Genomic DNA, 15,000 nt, shown 5'->3' with positions numbered 1-15,000 from the left:
AGCGATCACCATCGATGTCCCTTGTGGAGGCGTTGTCGATGGAGAACACGAACAAGTTGGTGCAGTCTTCACGGGGGACGCTGGAGGATTCTTCGTCCTCGCTTCTCAACTTCCAAGACGAGGGCTCAGGGTACCTGCCTTCAGGTCTCACGAGCTCCACCTTGTGGACACAAACATCTACCGTGAGGGGAGGACGCCGAAGAAGTTCTGATACACTAGAAGCTCGACCTCAAAATTCCCAACCTAGCAGTCCCGTCACAAGAGCGACCAGGGAGGTTCAGAGAAGCGTCTCGGGGTAGAGCAGGCGAGAGGGAGGAGAGGGAAGGCAAGGATAGAAGGGTTACCGGCCCGTATATCTCGACGATCTCTGCTTGATGCCTTTGAACAAGATCGTTAGCGGCAGGACCGGCAGTCGGGTAAGAGTCACATTTTGCTGTTGCCTCCTCCAGTCCCGTCCGATCCCTGAGCATCTCCATCCAGGATCTTCACCTGCCAGACTGTGAGGGTGCAGTGATCGCCTGGAAACATTCACACCTTCCCCCAGTGGTTCAGTTTGGTGTCTTTCTTGGTCTGGACAACACATTGCTGCCCCTGAACACCGTCGTCAAGCGCCATGTGAAACCTTTCCCAGCTGAAACCTGCTCGAACAGGATGGTACATGGGACCCCAAAGCGCCCTAGGGGGAGGGAAGAGGGGTGGTTAGTTCAAAGAACTATCCTCTCCTACACTACCGATTCGATTGGGGCTGTCGAAGCGGATCACTGGCAGCTCGCGTCAGGAGCCCGGGGTGAGCGCAAATGCAAGCATACCAACAAACTTGAAGTCCGAGGACATCATTCGACGATGCTCCCTGTACGCACTTGTGTCTGTAGGAAAGAGGTTCAGCCAAGACATGGAATAATCATTCCTTCAAATCTCTCGAGCGATAGCAGCAGAGCAGAGTCAACGTGGCAGCGAAAGCGAGGAAGAGGACTGAAAGGAGCTCTACTAGACTACTAAGAATTCTGTAGACTACACCATCATCTACAGCAGCGAATAAACCAGCGTGCTATGAACCAAAAAAAGACAACTGCTACTGGTTCAGATAAATGAATTCTTCACGGTTCAGATCAGTCATCGAAGGCAGATGAAAAGGTCCCCAAAACTGCCATGATCGCCGTGATCGCCATCACAGCCATCATCAACATCGCAGCCATCATCAACATCGCAGCCATCATCAACATCGCAGCCATCATCGCCATGGCCGCCATGGTCACCAGGTCTGTCCGCATCGGCACGACTGACCATAGGTGCGGCCATCAGCATCAAAATTGGGTTTTACTCAATAAATCTTAGCTGGGATAACAATAGACCTTGACAGTCCGCCCCAGAATCATATATAGACAACTGCAAAGTTAGAGCCTCAGAATGGCTGCATGACGCGGAGCTGGTCAGGTTGTGCTGCCCCTACTAGGCTAGTATCTTATTCTGGGGCGAACTTGTTCATTCCATCACCCAGGCCTCTACTAGGCTAGCAGCGAGCCATCACAGAAAACAGCGGGGCCGTGACGGCGCTGTCGATAAACTTGCGAGAAAGGCAGGGCGCCGCTGTGCCTTTTAGCGCGGGCCCGGCGGGCGCCCCCCGCCGCCGCGCTCGAGTCCGACGGTCACCATTCTTAGTAAAGTTCTACTCATCCTCGATACTCATTCAGTGATTTGATCCAATTCAAGGCAAGTTGGCATTGAAGTGCACAGCCCCCCCGACGCCCCCCCGCCGGGCCGCAGCGGCCCGCGGTCCGGCCCCCGGGCCCCCGCCCCGGCGGTGATCCCCTCTCTCAGACTTCGGTTACCAGAGCCGTTGTGCTGCCGTTGACCTGCGATGTCAAAGCGCCATGCCTTGCCTTGGAAACTTCACTGCAGCAAGCTCATGCACGCACAGACATGGCCTTGTCTATCCAAACACTAGTGCCAGTGCCAGCACAACTTGAACCGAGCCATCCATGCTAGGCTACCACACTTGCTTCTATCTGCTTGTTAGCTGTGACCCAGTGTCCTGTCCCCTTGGTCCTCCGCACTGACTGACTCTGGGTGAGCGCAGAGGGTAGCCAACATGATACAGGGGCAAGGTTGAAAGCTGCTGGAGCATGTCGTTCCTCAACAAGAAATGGTTGTGAGACCCTTGCGACTGAAGCACTGGAGCTTACAAGGATTCTTGTCAGGCCGGACTGGGTGAAGGCCGAACTTTATGCCGACGGGATGGATGACGATAAGAGTGTCTCGGTATCTCCGCTCGTCATGTCATGTTGTGATGGACCTGAAGATGCCGGCAGGTTGTTGGGAGCAGAGGGCTGCGATCTCTAGCGGAAAACAGAAGCAAAGCTCAGCAGAGCAGCGAGAAGGCCGCTGGCGACGTCGCAGTTGAAAGATCGGTCTCCAGACAGGCGAACAACAGGCCGATGAGCGCGTCTGAATGTACTGAAAGTCGAGGATGTGCGAGGAGTTGACGGCTTGTTGCCCTTCAGTTAGGCAAGGCTCCTCCGACTCGAGCAAGAAGTTCTCGATCGCAGTCCAAGACTATGAGCGGAACCTGTCAGTGCTGCGAAAGGAGCGGGACAACCTGCATGAAGAGGTCTCATGTTCGTACAACTTCACATGCCTCTAGGTCTGATCCAACATCGTTGCAGAACTCTTCTCTTCGTCGTGCCCTTGAGGCAACGACGAAGAAGCTGGTCGTGAACCGACTCTTGCTCGTGCTCGCTGCGGGCTGACATGACATCCGATATCTCAGGAGGCGCTGGAGATTGAACGAGCTTACTCCTCGCAGGTTTGACAAGGAAGTTTGACAAGTGCGAGGGGAAAGTGACGTCTGCGTTGACAGTTGCGATCTCGGAACGACGTGTCCAACACCGTCCATGACATGATTGAGAAGCTGTCAACGTACACACGAGATATCTTGTGATGTTGGCGACTGAGAAGAAGCCTGCACAGATGTCAGAAGAAGATCAAAGTGTTAGAGGATGAAAAGAGGCAGATTCAGCATGCTCACATCAAGGCAATGCAAGATATGACAGTGAGATGTGAGGCGGCGGAAAAGAAGGTTGCCGAGCTCAAGGTTGGCAAGAACGCTCCTGGCTGTCATCTCAGAGTCGCTGGCAGGGAACGATCAGCTTGCAGGAGCGAAAGCTGCAGAGAGAGTCGACCGTGCTGTCTGTTGAGATGCAGAGGATGGCGGCGAGTCATGCGAGGGAGGTGAGGGGAGCAGTTGATTGGTCGACGACGTGGAGGGAAGACTGAGATGTTGAAAGGTTGAGACCTTAGAGACCAAGTTTCAGAAAGCGAACCAAGTCAGTCAGGTGTCTGATCTGAGCGATCTTGACCCTCTTGTCTTGTCTGACTTTGTCCTGTCAGGTGGCTGACGACCTGAGAAGGGAGTGGGAGAAGGAGAGAGAGGCATTGAAGAGGAAGCTTCAAAGCTGCGAGCAGAACTCCAACGAGCTTCGCAAGCTGCTAGGTTTGTGTGTAAGCGAGAGTGTGTTCCTGCACGTGAAGGGGGAGACAACAGGTGAATCGGAGGCAACGGCGACAAGACTGAGGGCGGAGCTTGAAGCTGGTGAAATGCTTTTTCTCGCTATGATGATCGGTGTCACGAGCATGTTTGTGTGCTCGTTCAGCGAGAGCGCATGGCAGGGATGATATGGACAGGATGATCAAAGTGAACAAGGACCGAGAGACCTTCGACTTGCAGGTTGAGCTACTTATAGTGATGAGAGACGATGATGGAGATGTGGTGATGGAGATGTAGTTGAATTTTGTGATGATGCAAATGTTGGCGATGATTTGTAATGATTTGTAAATGATAATGATGTTGGATGGTGATGATGATATGGCATAGACGTTGATGGTGATGGATTTTACTCAGACGGCTGACAAGCGAAGAATGCAATTGGAAGAAGAGATGAAAGCATTGAAACTGAAGGTTTGAAAAGAGAGCCATTGGATTGTGGTTGAAGACAGTACAGCACAAGGAGGAGATCGAAAAGCTGAGCAACTCATCTAAGTCAGATCTAGGAAGAGTACAAGAAGCGATCCGAACGTGAGATTCGCTTCTGATGGTCAAGAATTCTGTGATGGAGGTGCGAACAGCAAGCAAGCGAAATTCAATGAGGCGATGTCCCTCCTTGAAAGCGCCAAGTCGAGAGAGATTGCAAAACTGCAGGAGGTTGCAAGGTATTGAACTTGCAATGATGATGATGAATGATGGTGGAGGTGATGATAGTGATGGCGATGGAACTTTTATGCTGGAATTTGCTGCTAACATTGTTCATTTGTAGATCAGAGATCGAACAAGCCCAGCTCACACAGGCGCAAATGGTGAGCTTTTTGAATACTCCCCTTATTTGTTGTGATGTTCATACGCACGAAATCAATCGGCACTTGACATGATGTGATGTGATTAAGTTTTACGTGTGATTCCATATAGTGTCATGTGCATTCTCCATCATCGTTCACCATCATCATCATCATCACCACCACCACCACCACCACTATCATCATCATCATCATCATCATCATCATCATCATCATCATCATCATCATCATCATCAGCCTTCATGCAAATGATGTCTGGATGCAGCAACAGAACTTCAACGCGAAGTTGGAGGAGGTCAGGAAGACCTTCGACGAAAAGGAAAAGATATTGAGAAGATCGCTGGAGGTGTTTGAACAACTTTCCTCCTCTTACTCCTCCCTGACCTGACCTGATCCAACAGATCTCCTCAGCAGCGGCAAGGAAATTCAAAATCAATCACGACAGACTCGTCGAGGGCATTCACCAGCTCCTCTTGCTCCTCGAGAAAAGTAACAACCCCTTTTGACCTCCCCTGTTCTCCCTCTCCTTCCTTCTCTTCCTCTCAACTCAACTCCTCCCTTCTTCTCTCCTCCAACCTTTCCCCCCTCCTCTCCTCTCCTCTCCTCTCCTCTCCTCTCCTCTCCTCTCCTCTCCTCTCCTCTCCTCTCCTCTCCTCTCCTCTACTCTCCTCTCCCCACCACCTCTTGTTCTCCCCTCCTTTCTCTTCTACCTTCTCGCTGCTGCAGCTCTCCTGCTCTCAAACGCGCTCAACAGGTGGAGGAGACGAGACAAGAGATGTGGTGGCGATGCTCCGCAAACTACTTATCTCACATGTATCTAGCCTGGAGCTCGATGCGTTCGGTCTCGTTGATGATTGTGATGTATCACAGGTGAATTGACTCTTAAACCTTTTCAGAGATGTCCCTGGCGAGAAGAGCGAGCAGCAGAGACAAGGGAAACAACAGGAAACAGGAGGAGAGCGAGGAGAACGGGGAAGAGAACGAGGAGGAGGGGGATGGGGAAGGAGAGGAGGGGCAGAGGCAATTCCTGCATGACAAGAGTCATGAAAGCATGGTGCTCGAGTTCGAGGACGGTGGAGGCAGGAGGACGAAGGCTTCTTCGTCGCACAGAGGAAGGGCTCTGCGGTGGGAGGACCTGTACCATCGGCAGGGCTCAGGTGATTCACATTCGTTGGGGAGGGGAAGAGGAGCAACGAGAAGGAGGAGAAGGAAGCAGGAGGAGGAGGATATGGACAGGGAGGAGGCAGGAGGTAGGAGGCAGGAGGAGGCGTGAAGGGAGGGAGGGAGGGAGGGAAGACGAGAAGGAGAAGGACTCTCATGACGAGTTGCTTGCAGAAGGAGGGAAAAAGAGGCTGCAGCGATCAGAGACGGTGAGTTCATGGTTGACCTGTTGAGGGTGACACGTCCGATGTCTTCGATGTATCATGACACGTGGAGATGAATGCTGAGAAAGGGGAACTGTGAGATGTTTTCTCACCTGCTGCTCTCGCAGATTCCTCCGGAGATGCGATCTGTCCTACACGGGGACGTGGGAGAGGTGAAACGAGATGAGCTGTATGATGAGACTCTGCAATTCAGTTTGTCCATTGCTTCCCGTGCATGTCGTACGGCAAGTGTTTGCTCCTCATTCGCTTTCCTCAGCAACTATCCTCTATATCCCATCAACTTTGGGAGTCCTGCTGCCAGCTTCAGGTCTCAACTTCTTGACTTGCTCCTTTGTGAACTTGGAGTTCAAATGTTCAGAGGACGTACTGGACAGAGAGAATGTCAAACGCTCTTGGCAACCTGCTAAACATGAAACGGTCTGCTGCTCCATACATCACAACATGATACTCATCCTCCCTCCTCTATCCTCGTCCTCCGTCTTCCTCCTCCCTCTTTTCTCCTGCCTCCTCTTCGCTCCATTCTCCCTTCTCACTGCCCCTCCTCCTTCCTCCCTTCTCGCACCCCCTCCTACTCAGTTCCTTCTCCCTCTTTCCCTCCTCACATTATCGTATCCGTGGTGACTTTGGTTGTTGACAGGTCAGAGCGGACTAGGCGAGCATTCTTCCGGGGTTGTCGAGATTGCGTTTTACAGTCAGAATGCAAACATCGAATATCAACTCTCCATTATCATGGCAAGAATAAGCGGAAACAAGCTGTGATCTACACCAGCTGGCAAGGCTGGGTAAGACGTGATTGGATGTGATGTGATGTGATGTGATGTGATGTGATGTGATGTGATGTGATGTGATGTGATGTGATGTGGGATGTGATAACGCGGTATTATGAGGATATGATTGCTCAGAGTATCGTGTGGCTACATCCTCCTGTGCAGTATCCACCTGTCGTGTCATTCTTGTTCTGCGCCTGTATCTTTCCATCCATCTGCCTTTCTCCTCTCTCATCCAATTTCTCCCTCACAGACACGATTCACTCGCACCGTTGGCGACTTGCAAGCCAAGAGCGCATGGCGGCAGCAGCGAACCCTGACGGTGAGATTCCTCTTGGACGGAGCAGGAGCAGGAGCAGGAGCAGGAGCAGGAGCAGGAGCAGGAGCAGGAGCAGGTGGTGGTGGTGGTGGTGGAGGAGGAGGAGGAGATGGAGGAGGAGGAGCTGATGGAGCAAGCAGACGCTGACCTGCTTCTTCGCCTGGATGAGGCTGAGGGACGCAGGCCGCGCAGGGAGAGCGGCACAGAAGCTCTTGGAGGACTTGAAGAGCTGCGAGGAGAGGAGGAAGGAGGAGGAGGAGCGAGCAGCTGCGGACCTCCGGGCACAGCAGCAGTCCAGCGAGAGGTCCGCCATGGAGCAGGAGCGCGACTTCGCAGCTCGCTTGCAGGCGGACCGGGAGCACCTGCAGAGGAAGCACGAGGAGGCGCTCAAGAAGCACGCGACAGTCATGGAGCGCACGAGGGAGAGGTTCGAGTCCAGCAGGGCGGAGTGGGGCAGGAGGCTCCAGCTACTGTCGAGCTCGCTGCAGCTGGAAGTCACGTCCCTCAGCACAGAGCGCGAACTCCTCTCGCGCGACATCGCTCAGGCGAGCCTCAGGGCCCAGCTAGGCGTCCACCACCTACTCCAGCAGCTCGCCATGGTCAGGCAGCACGCCCAGGAGTGCCAGCAGGTGGAGCAGGAGACGGCCGAGCTGGTGGCCGGCAGAGCAGAGGAGCTGGAGGAGCGGCTGGGCCTTTTCGTGTCATCCAACAGTGAGCTGGAGCAGCAGGTGAGGACGCTCAAGGGTCAGGTCGCGTTCAAGGACTGGAGGATGAGGCGTCTGCTGCACGACCCTCGCCCTCCCCCGCAGCTCCATCAGACCTCGTCCGCCGTCAACGAAGTTCGGGACCCTGTAGCCACGGATCCCCGACAGCAGCATGCAGACCGTCTTGTCGAAGTTGCTCCTGCTCCTGCTCCTGCTCCTGCTCCTGCTCCTGCTCCTGCTCCTGCTCCTGCTCCTGCTCCTGCTCCTGCTCCTGCTCCACTCGCTCAGCAAGCAGTGGATATTTCGATATGGCAAAGGGATAGAGTGAGGGAGGAGTATTCAATCTCTTCACAGAGGGAACTCTCCTTCCCTGCTTTTGTTGCTGGCGAGGATTCTCGCGGACAGGCTGGAGGGGGCAGCGAAGGGGAGGAGGAGGAGGAGGTCGACGAGGAGCTGAAAGAGTACATGCAGCGAAGGAGGGCAGAGATCAGCTTGCAGCGATCGAGTAGCCCGGAGACATAGGAGGAGAAAAGGAGCAAAAGAACAACGACGACGATGGAGGAGGAGGGAAGAAACGAGCAACAAAAGGCGAGGAGGAGGAGGAGGAGGAAGAGATATGAAGTTTGTGTGTTTGTGGCTCTAGAGTGAAGGGTTGACAATGTTGAACGAGTACATGTAAAAGATAATCAAACTAAGTTCCTCGGTGTCAAATCAAACGAAGAATCTGCATTCTTCGTCTGATGTAACATCTTACCTCAGAGGCTCAAATATTCATTGGAAAAGGCGGACTTGTATTGTATCATAAGTCAAGGCCCTGTCAGCGAGGAACAGAGAGCTGGAAGATGCCAACGAAAGGCTAACAAACATCAAGGGGGAACCTAGCGAAACTGAGGACGTTCATGAGGACTGGAGGAGCGAGTCCTCCCTGACGAGGCTCTGTCGATGTTGGGGAAGCTCTACAAGAGACGCGACCATGTGGATGGGAAGTTGTGAATGGCACAACTTCCTCGCGCACCGGCTGCTTGTCGCCCTCAGCGTCGGCAGCGCCATGGAGGAGAAGGTAGCGGAGGGGAGAAGATGGAAACCAAAAAGATTAGAGTGGCGAGGGAATGGGCGGTCACTGGATCATCTGAGATGCGGAGAAGCTGATGCAAGATGAACTTGCTGTCAAAGCACAGCTGATCAAGGAGGAAGAAGTGCTCGCCCTCCTGCTCTACACAGTTGAGGAGGAAGGAGCACCAGGAAGAAGAGAGGGAGGAGGAGGAGGAGCAAGACGAGCAAGAGGAGGAGGAGGAGGAGGAGGAGGAGGAGGAGGAGGTTCATGAAGAGGAGTGGGTACTCATACTCCTTTCGGCAAGTCCCATGTACTACAAGTACAACAGCGCCGCTGCGGTCATCAACAGCCACATGGTGAGCAGGCTAGTCATACTATCCCGACAGCTGCTGAGCAACCGGAAGGTTCTCCGAGAGATGAGCGGGCTGAGGACGCCTGGGAGGTTCTTGAAGGAGGAGGAGCAGGGAGTGTCGGGGGGAGTGAAGTACGGGCTGCTGAGCACAACGACCGACATCAAGACGGCTATCCAGTACGCTGGTCAAGGACTTCAGCCCATGGTCTTCGAGATCAGCTGCGGGGCCATCGACCGGGGAGCTAGCCTGGAGTTCCTATCTCAGTATCCCGGGGAGGAGGAGATACTGTCCTCCCCCCTGTTCTACCTGGAAGTCGTCAGGCAGCTCCAGATCAGGGAGGTGGAGGGCCGGCGGTGAGACTGGTGAAGCTGAAGTTCAACGTCAACGTCACAACGTCCACGATCGAGGACTTGGTGGGGAAGAGGAAGCAGCCCTACGTGGCTGTGATGGAGAACTAGGGGCGACTGAGACTCGCCAGGGTGAGGCGAGCTTCGAATACCACAAGGTAGGAGGAAGTCAGGCGGGTGGTACAATGACGAGAGCAACAACAAGGAAGCGATGGCGATGATGAAGATGGCGAAGAACAAGCTGAGGTTCTGGATCGAGGAGGTAGAGGGCGACTGGCAGTGTTGCAGCCTTGCAAAGCAGACGATGAAGGCCAAGGGGGAGGCAAGAGATGTTGCAGAAAATCTGACGGATGCTGGGCATGTCGATAGAGCAGGTAAGGGAGGGAAAAATCCTCCGACCGTCCTGGCAGTCCTGCGAGGGCAGGCAATTGTGATCCTCTGCCGCGTGTGCTGCACTCTGCAGGATGCGATTTGAACGCGCAAACCAAGGACGGGAGGACGGCGCTGCATGTAGCTTGCATGTTGAGGTTGAAGAGATACAGGAGCTGAAGGAGGCTGGGGCAGACGAGGATGCGAGGGATGAGGACGGCAGGACATGCGCGCCGCGCTGGCCGTGGGCCCGGGGTCCACCCCTGCGCTGCTCGCCTCAGGCCTGCCTCCGGGCCTGCCTCCGGGCCTGCCTCCGGGCGGCCTGCCGAGGCTCCGAGCCGCCGCCAAGCCTTGAAGTGCCACTGAGATGCCGCCGCGATGATGATCATCACTACTACTACGGTTTTACTTAAAGTTAAGTCAAAGATCAGTACGAGGACAGTACTACGGTAGTCCACTTGTTCGTAGCTCAGTTTCATGCCTCCTCTAGCGGGAGTCCGATCTGTGCCGCTGTGCGCGCCGCTGATCCGACTCAGTGTCAGTGAGCCCGGGCCCCGGGCCCGATTTGACCTCATCCCCGCTCAAACCGTTGGCAACAAAGCATTGTGACCGCCCTATGCGACCACCCCCTACCCCATATTACTACGTGAATTAGCTGTCGTTTAAGGGGGTGGTTGGGTTGCTCTAAAGGGTAGGGTGGGCGTTCAAACATGGCTGAGCGATCGGGAAGAGGAGGAGGAACAGGAGAGGGAGGAGGAGGAGGAGGAGGAAGTGGTGGGAGTGGTGGAATATCGAGGAGAGATGATGGTGAGAGCATTCGAGTAGCGATCAGGGTGAGGCCATTCAATGCTCGAGAGGCTGCTAGAGGCTGCAGATGCTGCGTGGAGATGGAGGGGAACAGAGTGGTTCTAAACAACGAAAGGGATAGAGGAGCCAACGAAGATGGGAAGCGATTCTTTAGCTTTGATCATTGCTACTGGTCTCATGATCGCTCTTGCGACAACTATGCATCTCAAGCGACAGTCTACAACGAGCTCGGAAAATTTGCCTTGGACAATGCCGTGTCTGGTTACAATGTTTGTCTCTTTGCTTATGGGCAAACAGGTTCAGGGAAGTCGTACAGCATGATAGGTGAAGAGGATGAAAAGGGAATAGTTCCGCGGGTAGTGCAAGATCTGTTCAAGTACATGGAATCGCAGAAAGACGAGAACGTCGCTTTCGAGGTTGTGACGTCGATGACTGAGATTTACAAGGAGAAGATCTTCGACTTGTTGAACCCCTCGCTCAGCGGGCGATCAAACTCTGACCTTCGTGTCCGCGAACACCCGAAGCATGGCCCTTACATTGAGGGCTTGACGGCCATGACAGCAAACAGCTATGCTGAGATTGAACGACAACTGGCCTTCGGATATCGGGCGCGAAGTGTGGCATCGACGAACATGAACGATGCTTCTTCGAGGGCTCACACCATCTTCTCCATCAAGTTCTGTCAGACTTCGCTGGAGCAGCTGCAAACAGGCTTCGCAAGGGAGACCAAGAAAGTGAGCCATATCAACCTGGTGGACTTGGCAGGCAGCGAGAGGCAGTCGAGCCGGCAGCTGTCAGGCGTCGAGCAAGCGAGGTTCAAGGAGGGGATCGCGATCAACAAGTCACTGTCAGCTCTTGCCAACTGCATCTTCGCCCTCTACAAGCAGTCTCAATCCAATCTGAAGGAGAAGATACACATCCCCTACCGAGACTCGCAGCTCACGTGGCTGCTCAAGGAGTCCCTGGGAGGAAACGCCAAGACCATCATGCTCGCGGCGATCAGCCCAGCAGACATCAACTACGAAGAGACCTTGTCGACGCTGCAGTATGCCAGCAGGGCGAAGAGGATCAAGACAAACGCGATCGTCAACGAGGACACCAACGACAGAATCATCCGAGAGCTGCGAGCTGAGATCGAGCGCCTGCGGCGGCAGGTGGCCGGGCAGCAGGTGCCGAGCCCCGTGTCGGAGGCAGACCTGGAGGTGCAGAGACTTCGCCAGCAGCTGCAGGAGAGTCAGAAGATGATAGAGCAGATGAACCAGCACTGGAATGAGGAGAGGAGGTCGAAGCAGCTGTCTCGCAGCTCCATGGGAGGCCTGTCCTTCTCTGGCAACGGCCTGTACATCGATGATCAGATGTGCCCACAGCTGGTGAATCTCAACGAAGACCCTCTCATGACAGAGTGCCTCGTCTACTTCCTCAGCCCGGGCCTGACCATCGTTGGGTCCGAGGTGGAGGATGTGGAGGGCGACAACAATAGCATCCCCCTGGTCAGCCAGACCATCGCCCCCCATCACTGCAGGATCCAGAGCGAGGGCGGGCAGGTGACCATCGAGCCGATCGAGGGAGCTCTCACGTTCGTGAACGGGCGGAGGATAGACGAGGCGACCCTGCTGCGGCAGGGCAACAGGGTGATGGTGGGGACGAGCCACATCTTTCGCTTCAACGACCCGGTGGAGGCGGCGAGGCTGCGGAGGGAGCGGGAGGAGTACCTCAAGGCACATCCTAACGAGGCCCTGACGGCGCCTGCCGTGATCGACTGGAACTACGCGATCGAGGAGCTCAAGGCCATGAGCGAGGATACGCTGCACAAGCAGGAGCTCGGCTCCAGCAGCTCCTCCCTCGACTCCGACGCCAGCACGCTGCCCTCCCCTGCTGCTCAGACCGGGCAGGTGCTCAGCTGCCATGGCGACCTCGGGGACAGCCCCGAGCTGACGGCTGAGGTCGGAGACGATGGCGCCGGTGGGCATCAAGGTACTGACGACGAGCGGGCTGGAGGTAGCAACCTGCAGGATCCCAGCAGCGCCCGAGCAGCAGGGCAGGGAGCAACGAGCTGGGAACGGGCAGTGACAACGGCAGGGATCGGAGTGCTGGTGCAGCGGCTCGGGGGGATGATCACGATCGTGGACCTGGTGGAAGGGGGGCCGGCGCACCTGTCGGGGGAGCTTCGGATAGGGCAGGTCGTGCTGGAGGTGGACGGCCTCGCAGTGGACCAGATAGGGTTCAAGGATGTGCTGCAGACTATCAGAGGGCCGGTGGGGAGCGAAATCACGCTCATGGTGCAGGACATGTCGGACGCTCAGGGGGAGGAGAGAGGGGTGAAGATCGTGAGGATGAAGAGGGGGGTGCTGCCGGAGGATGGGAAGGGGTACCTGTCGACCTTCTCGTCGGAGGGAGGGGAGTTGAGGAGGCAGGATGGTAGCCCGGGGATGTTCATGATGGATGGGATGACTGTGAAGAGCGAGAACTTGCCAGGTGATGAGCGCCGAGCATGGTCAACCCTCCTCCTCCTCCTCCTCCTCCTCCTTTCTTCGCCCCTCCTTCCTCCCTCCTTCGCCTCTCCTTCCTCGCGCCCAATCTCTCTTCCTTTCTTCCTCTCTCTCCCCCCTCTCCCCACCTCCCTTCTTCCGTCTCCCGGTGCATACCTGAGACCTGAACGAAACTCATGCTGTGCCGCAGGGGAGAACTCAGAGGAGAGCAGCGACGATGAGCTGAGCGAGCAGAGTGACGAGGACGAGGATGGAGATGATCTAGTCGACCTGACCGAGCTCGACTGTGCTCAAGACAAGCACATGGGGGGGCATGAGCTGCACGGGCAGCAAGAGAAGACGGAGAGTGGTTCGAACCCGGAGACGGACAGCTTCAAGCAGGCAAGCAACGGAGAGAGCAGTGGCAGCGAGGAGGATTCAGACGGAGAAGGAGGGGAAGGGGAGGAGAGCAGTTCCGATGCTGAGAACCTGGAGGACCTCGATGGGTCGTCGAGCGCGGCGAGCGAATCGCTGGAAGTCTTCGAGTCTCAACAGTCACCCGATGACAAGGCGAGAGGACGAGCTCCCGTCAAGAGCCGCTTGGCGGAGGATGAAGAGGAGGGGAGGAAGGCGGAGGTAGCGAGCAGGAGAGATGGTCCGTTGGTGGCTCCTTCTCCTTCCCACAAGCCAGCGATTAGCGTTCCAGGGGAGGGAGGACACAAACATCACAGTGACCGACATGCTCCGCTGTGTATCAAGATCGACGTGGAGCCGACCAACAAGCAGATTCCTTCCTACTCCCTCATGTTCAGCGTCGAGAAGGTCACCATGGGGCTGCGCTACGGCGTCGAGATCAAGGACCGTAAGACCATGCTCAAGGTCTATCACAGGTGATCCCCAACCTGCCTACTCTTCCTGTGCTCGCAGCTCCTCTCCTCACTCTCGACGTCCCTGACTGCCATGCAGATGTTTCCTCGGAGTGGACGCCATGAAGTGGCTGACTCAGCACGCCCTCAAGGCGTTCATGGACAAGGAGAGGATCAGCCACGAGGAAGCTCCAACTGACCGCCTGATGCTCCTGGCCAGGTCAATCCCTCCCCTCAGTTGCGTGATGGATTACCCATTCCTCCTCCTGCTGCTGCTGCTGCTGCTGCTGTTGCTGCTGTTGCCCCTTCTCCTTCTCCTTCTGCTGCTGCTGCTTCTCCTGCTGCTGCTGCTGCTGCTTCTCCTGCTGCTGCTGCTGCTTCTGCTTCTGCTTCTGCTGCTGCTGCTTCTCCTGCTGCTGCTTCTGCTTCTCCTGCTGCTGCTGCTGCTTCTCCTGCTGCTGCTGCTGCTGCTTCTCCTCCTCCTGCTGCTGCTGCTGCTTCTGCTGCTGCTCGTCCTGCTCGTCCTGCTCGTCCTGCTCGTCCTGCTCGTCCTCCTCCTGAATCCATGAAACGTGCCAGGAGAGCAGGGTATCGTAACGGATCGTAACAGTTGCATGAGGCAGGTCTGCGGCGTTTCTGCTCGGTCAGCGGCTGCTCGAGACGGAAGTTTTCAGGCAGATCAACAAGAGCAAACCCAACGTGAACGTGAGCTACTTGCTGCTGCTGCTGCTGCTGCTGCTCCTCCTCCTCCTGCAGCTACTTGCTGCTACTACTTGCTGCTCCTCCTCGTTTTCCTTTTCACCTGCAGCTACTTGCTGCTGCTGCTGCTGCTGCTGCTGCTCCTCCTCCTCCTCCTCCTCCTCCTCCTTCTCCTGCCGCTGCTGCTGCCGCTGATCCTCCCCGTCCTCCAGCTCGTCCTCCTTCTCCCCCTCCTGCTTCTATTGCTGCTGCTGCTTCATGCTTCTCCTTGCTGTTCCTCTATCTCCTTCCTGTCCCATTCTCCTCCCCTCTTCCTTGTCTGAATCTTCACGAACAAACTTCACTGTGCGTCACCTTCGCTGATCCTTCCCTCGCTTCCTCCTCCTCCCCTTCATCTCATCTTTTGCCTGCAGGTCTTCGAGGATCCAAACTCTCTCTTCAGGTTCAGAGAAGATGAGAAGGTCGTTCCACTCGCACTGTTTGCCTCCTCCTCCTCCTCCTCCTCCTCCTCCTCC

General features: G+C 55.6%; 4 protein-coding genes across 4 annotated transcripts in view; 3 read left to right on the top strand and 1 right to left on the bottom strand.

Annotated features, from left to right (window-relative positions):
- The window catches only part of GUITHDRAFT_142863 (hypothetical protein), a gene marked incomplete at both ends in the record, with an annotated part of 1,569 nt that extends 909 nt beyond the window's left edge, over window positions 1-660 (bottom strand). Inside the window, 5 exons of the mRNA XM_005827292.1 lie at window positions 10-134; window positions 182-243; window positions 345-378; window positions 428-489; window positions 535-660. Coding sequence (XP_005827349.1) covers window positions 10-134; window positions 182-243; window positions 345-378; window positions 428-489; window positions 535-660 — 409 coding nt within the window. The remainder of the gene's footprint in view (window positions 1-9; window positions 135-181; window positions 244-344; window positions 379-427; window positions 490-534) is intronic.
- Window positions 661-1,149: 489 nt separating this feature from the next.
- Window positions 1,150-8,044, top strand: GUITHDRAFT_142862 (hypothetical protein; the record flags this gene model as incomplete). Its single annotated transcript, XM_005827291.1, has 25 exons — window positions 1,150-1,259; window positions 2,199-2,259; window positions 2,310-2,451; window positions 2,502-2,608; window positions 2,768-2,803; window positions 2,858-2,916; window positions 2,968-3,091; window positions 3,154-3,228; window positions 3,285-3,332; window positions 3,388-3,541; window positions 3,651-3,724; window positions 3,872-3,955; window positions 3,999-4,072; window positions 4,123-4,206; window positions 4,311-4,350; window positions 4,613-4,693; window positions 4,749-4,836; window positions 5,244-5,504; window positions 5,683-5,717; window positions 5,840-5,884; window positions 6,091-6,149; window positions 6,370-6,514; window positions 6,753-6,821; window positions 6,847-6,894; window positions 6,959-8,044. The coding sequence occupies 25 exons, from the start codon at window positions 1,150-1,152 to the stop codon at window positions 8,042-8,044; spliced, it is 3,189 nt and encodes a 1,062-aa protein (XP_005827348.1).
- Window positions 8,045-8,884: 840 nt separating this feature from the next.
- Window positions 8,885-9,387, top strand: GUITHDRAFT_113606 (hypothetical protein; the record flags this gene model as incomplete). The annotated part of the gene is made up of 3 exons (XM_005827290.1): window positions 8,885-8,932; window positions 8,981-9,192; window positions 9,243-9,387. The coding sequence occupies 3 exons, from the start codon at window positions 8,885-8,887 to the stop codon at window positions 9,385-9,387; spliced, it is 405 nt and encodes a 134-aa protein (XP_005827347.1).
- Window positions 9,388-10,457: 1,070 nt separating this feature from the next.
- GUITHDRAFT_49045 (hypothetical protein) lies at window positions 10,458-12,125 on the top strand (the record flags this gene model as incomplete). The annotated part of the gene is made up of 1 exon (XM_005827289.1): window positions 10,458-12,125. A coding segment is annotated over one exon (1,668 nt), but the record flags the coding sequence as incomplete, so codon positions are not given.
- Between the last annotated feature and the right edge of the window lie 2,875 nt (window positions 12,126-15,000).

Source organism: Guillardia theta, assembly GCF_000315625.1.
Source record: "Guillardia theta CCMP2712 unplaced genomic scaffold GUITHscaffold_68, whole genome shotgun sequence".
Classification (NCBI taxonomy): Eukaryota; class Cryptophyceae; order Pyrenomonadales; family Geminigeraceae; genus Guillardia; species Guillardia theta.
Note: the sequence above shows the minus strand (reverse complement) of the source record. Positions and strands in the feature narration are given on the sequence as shown.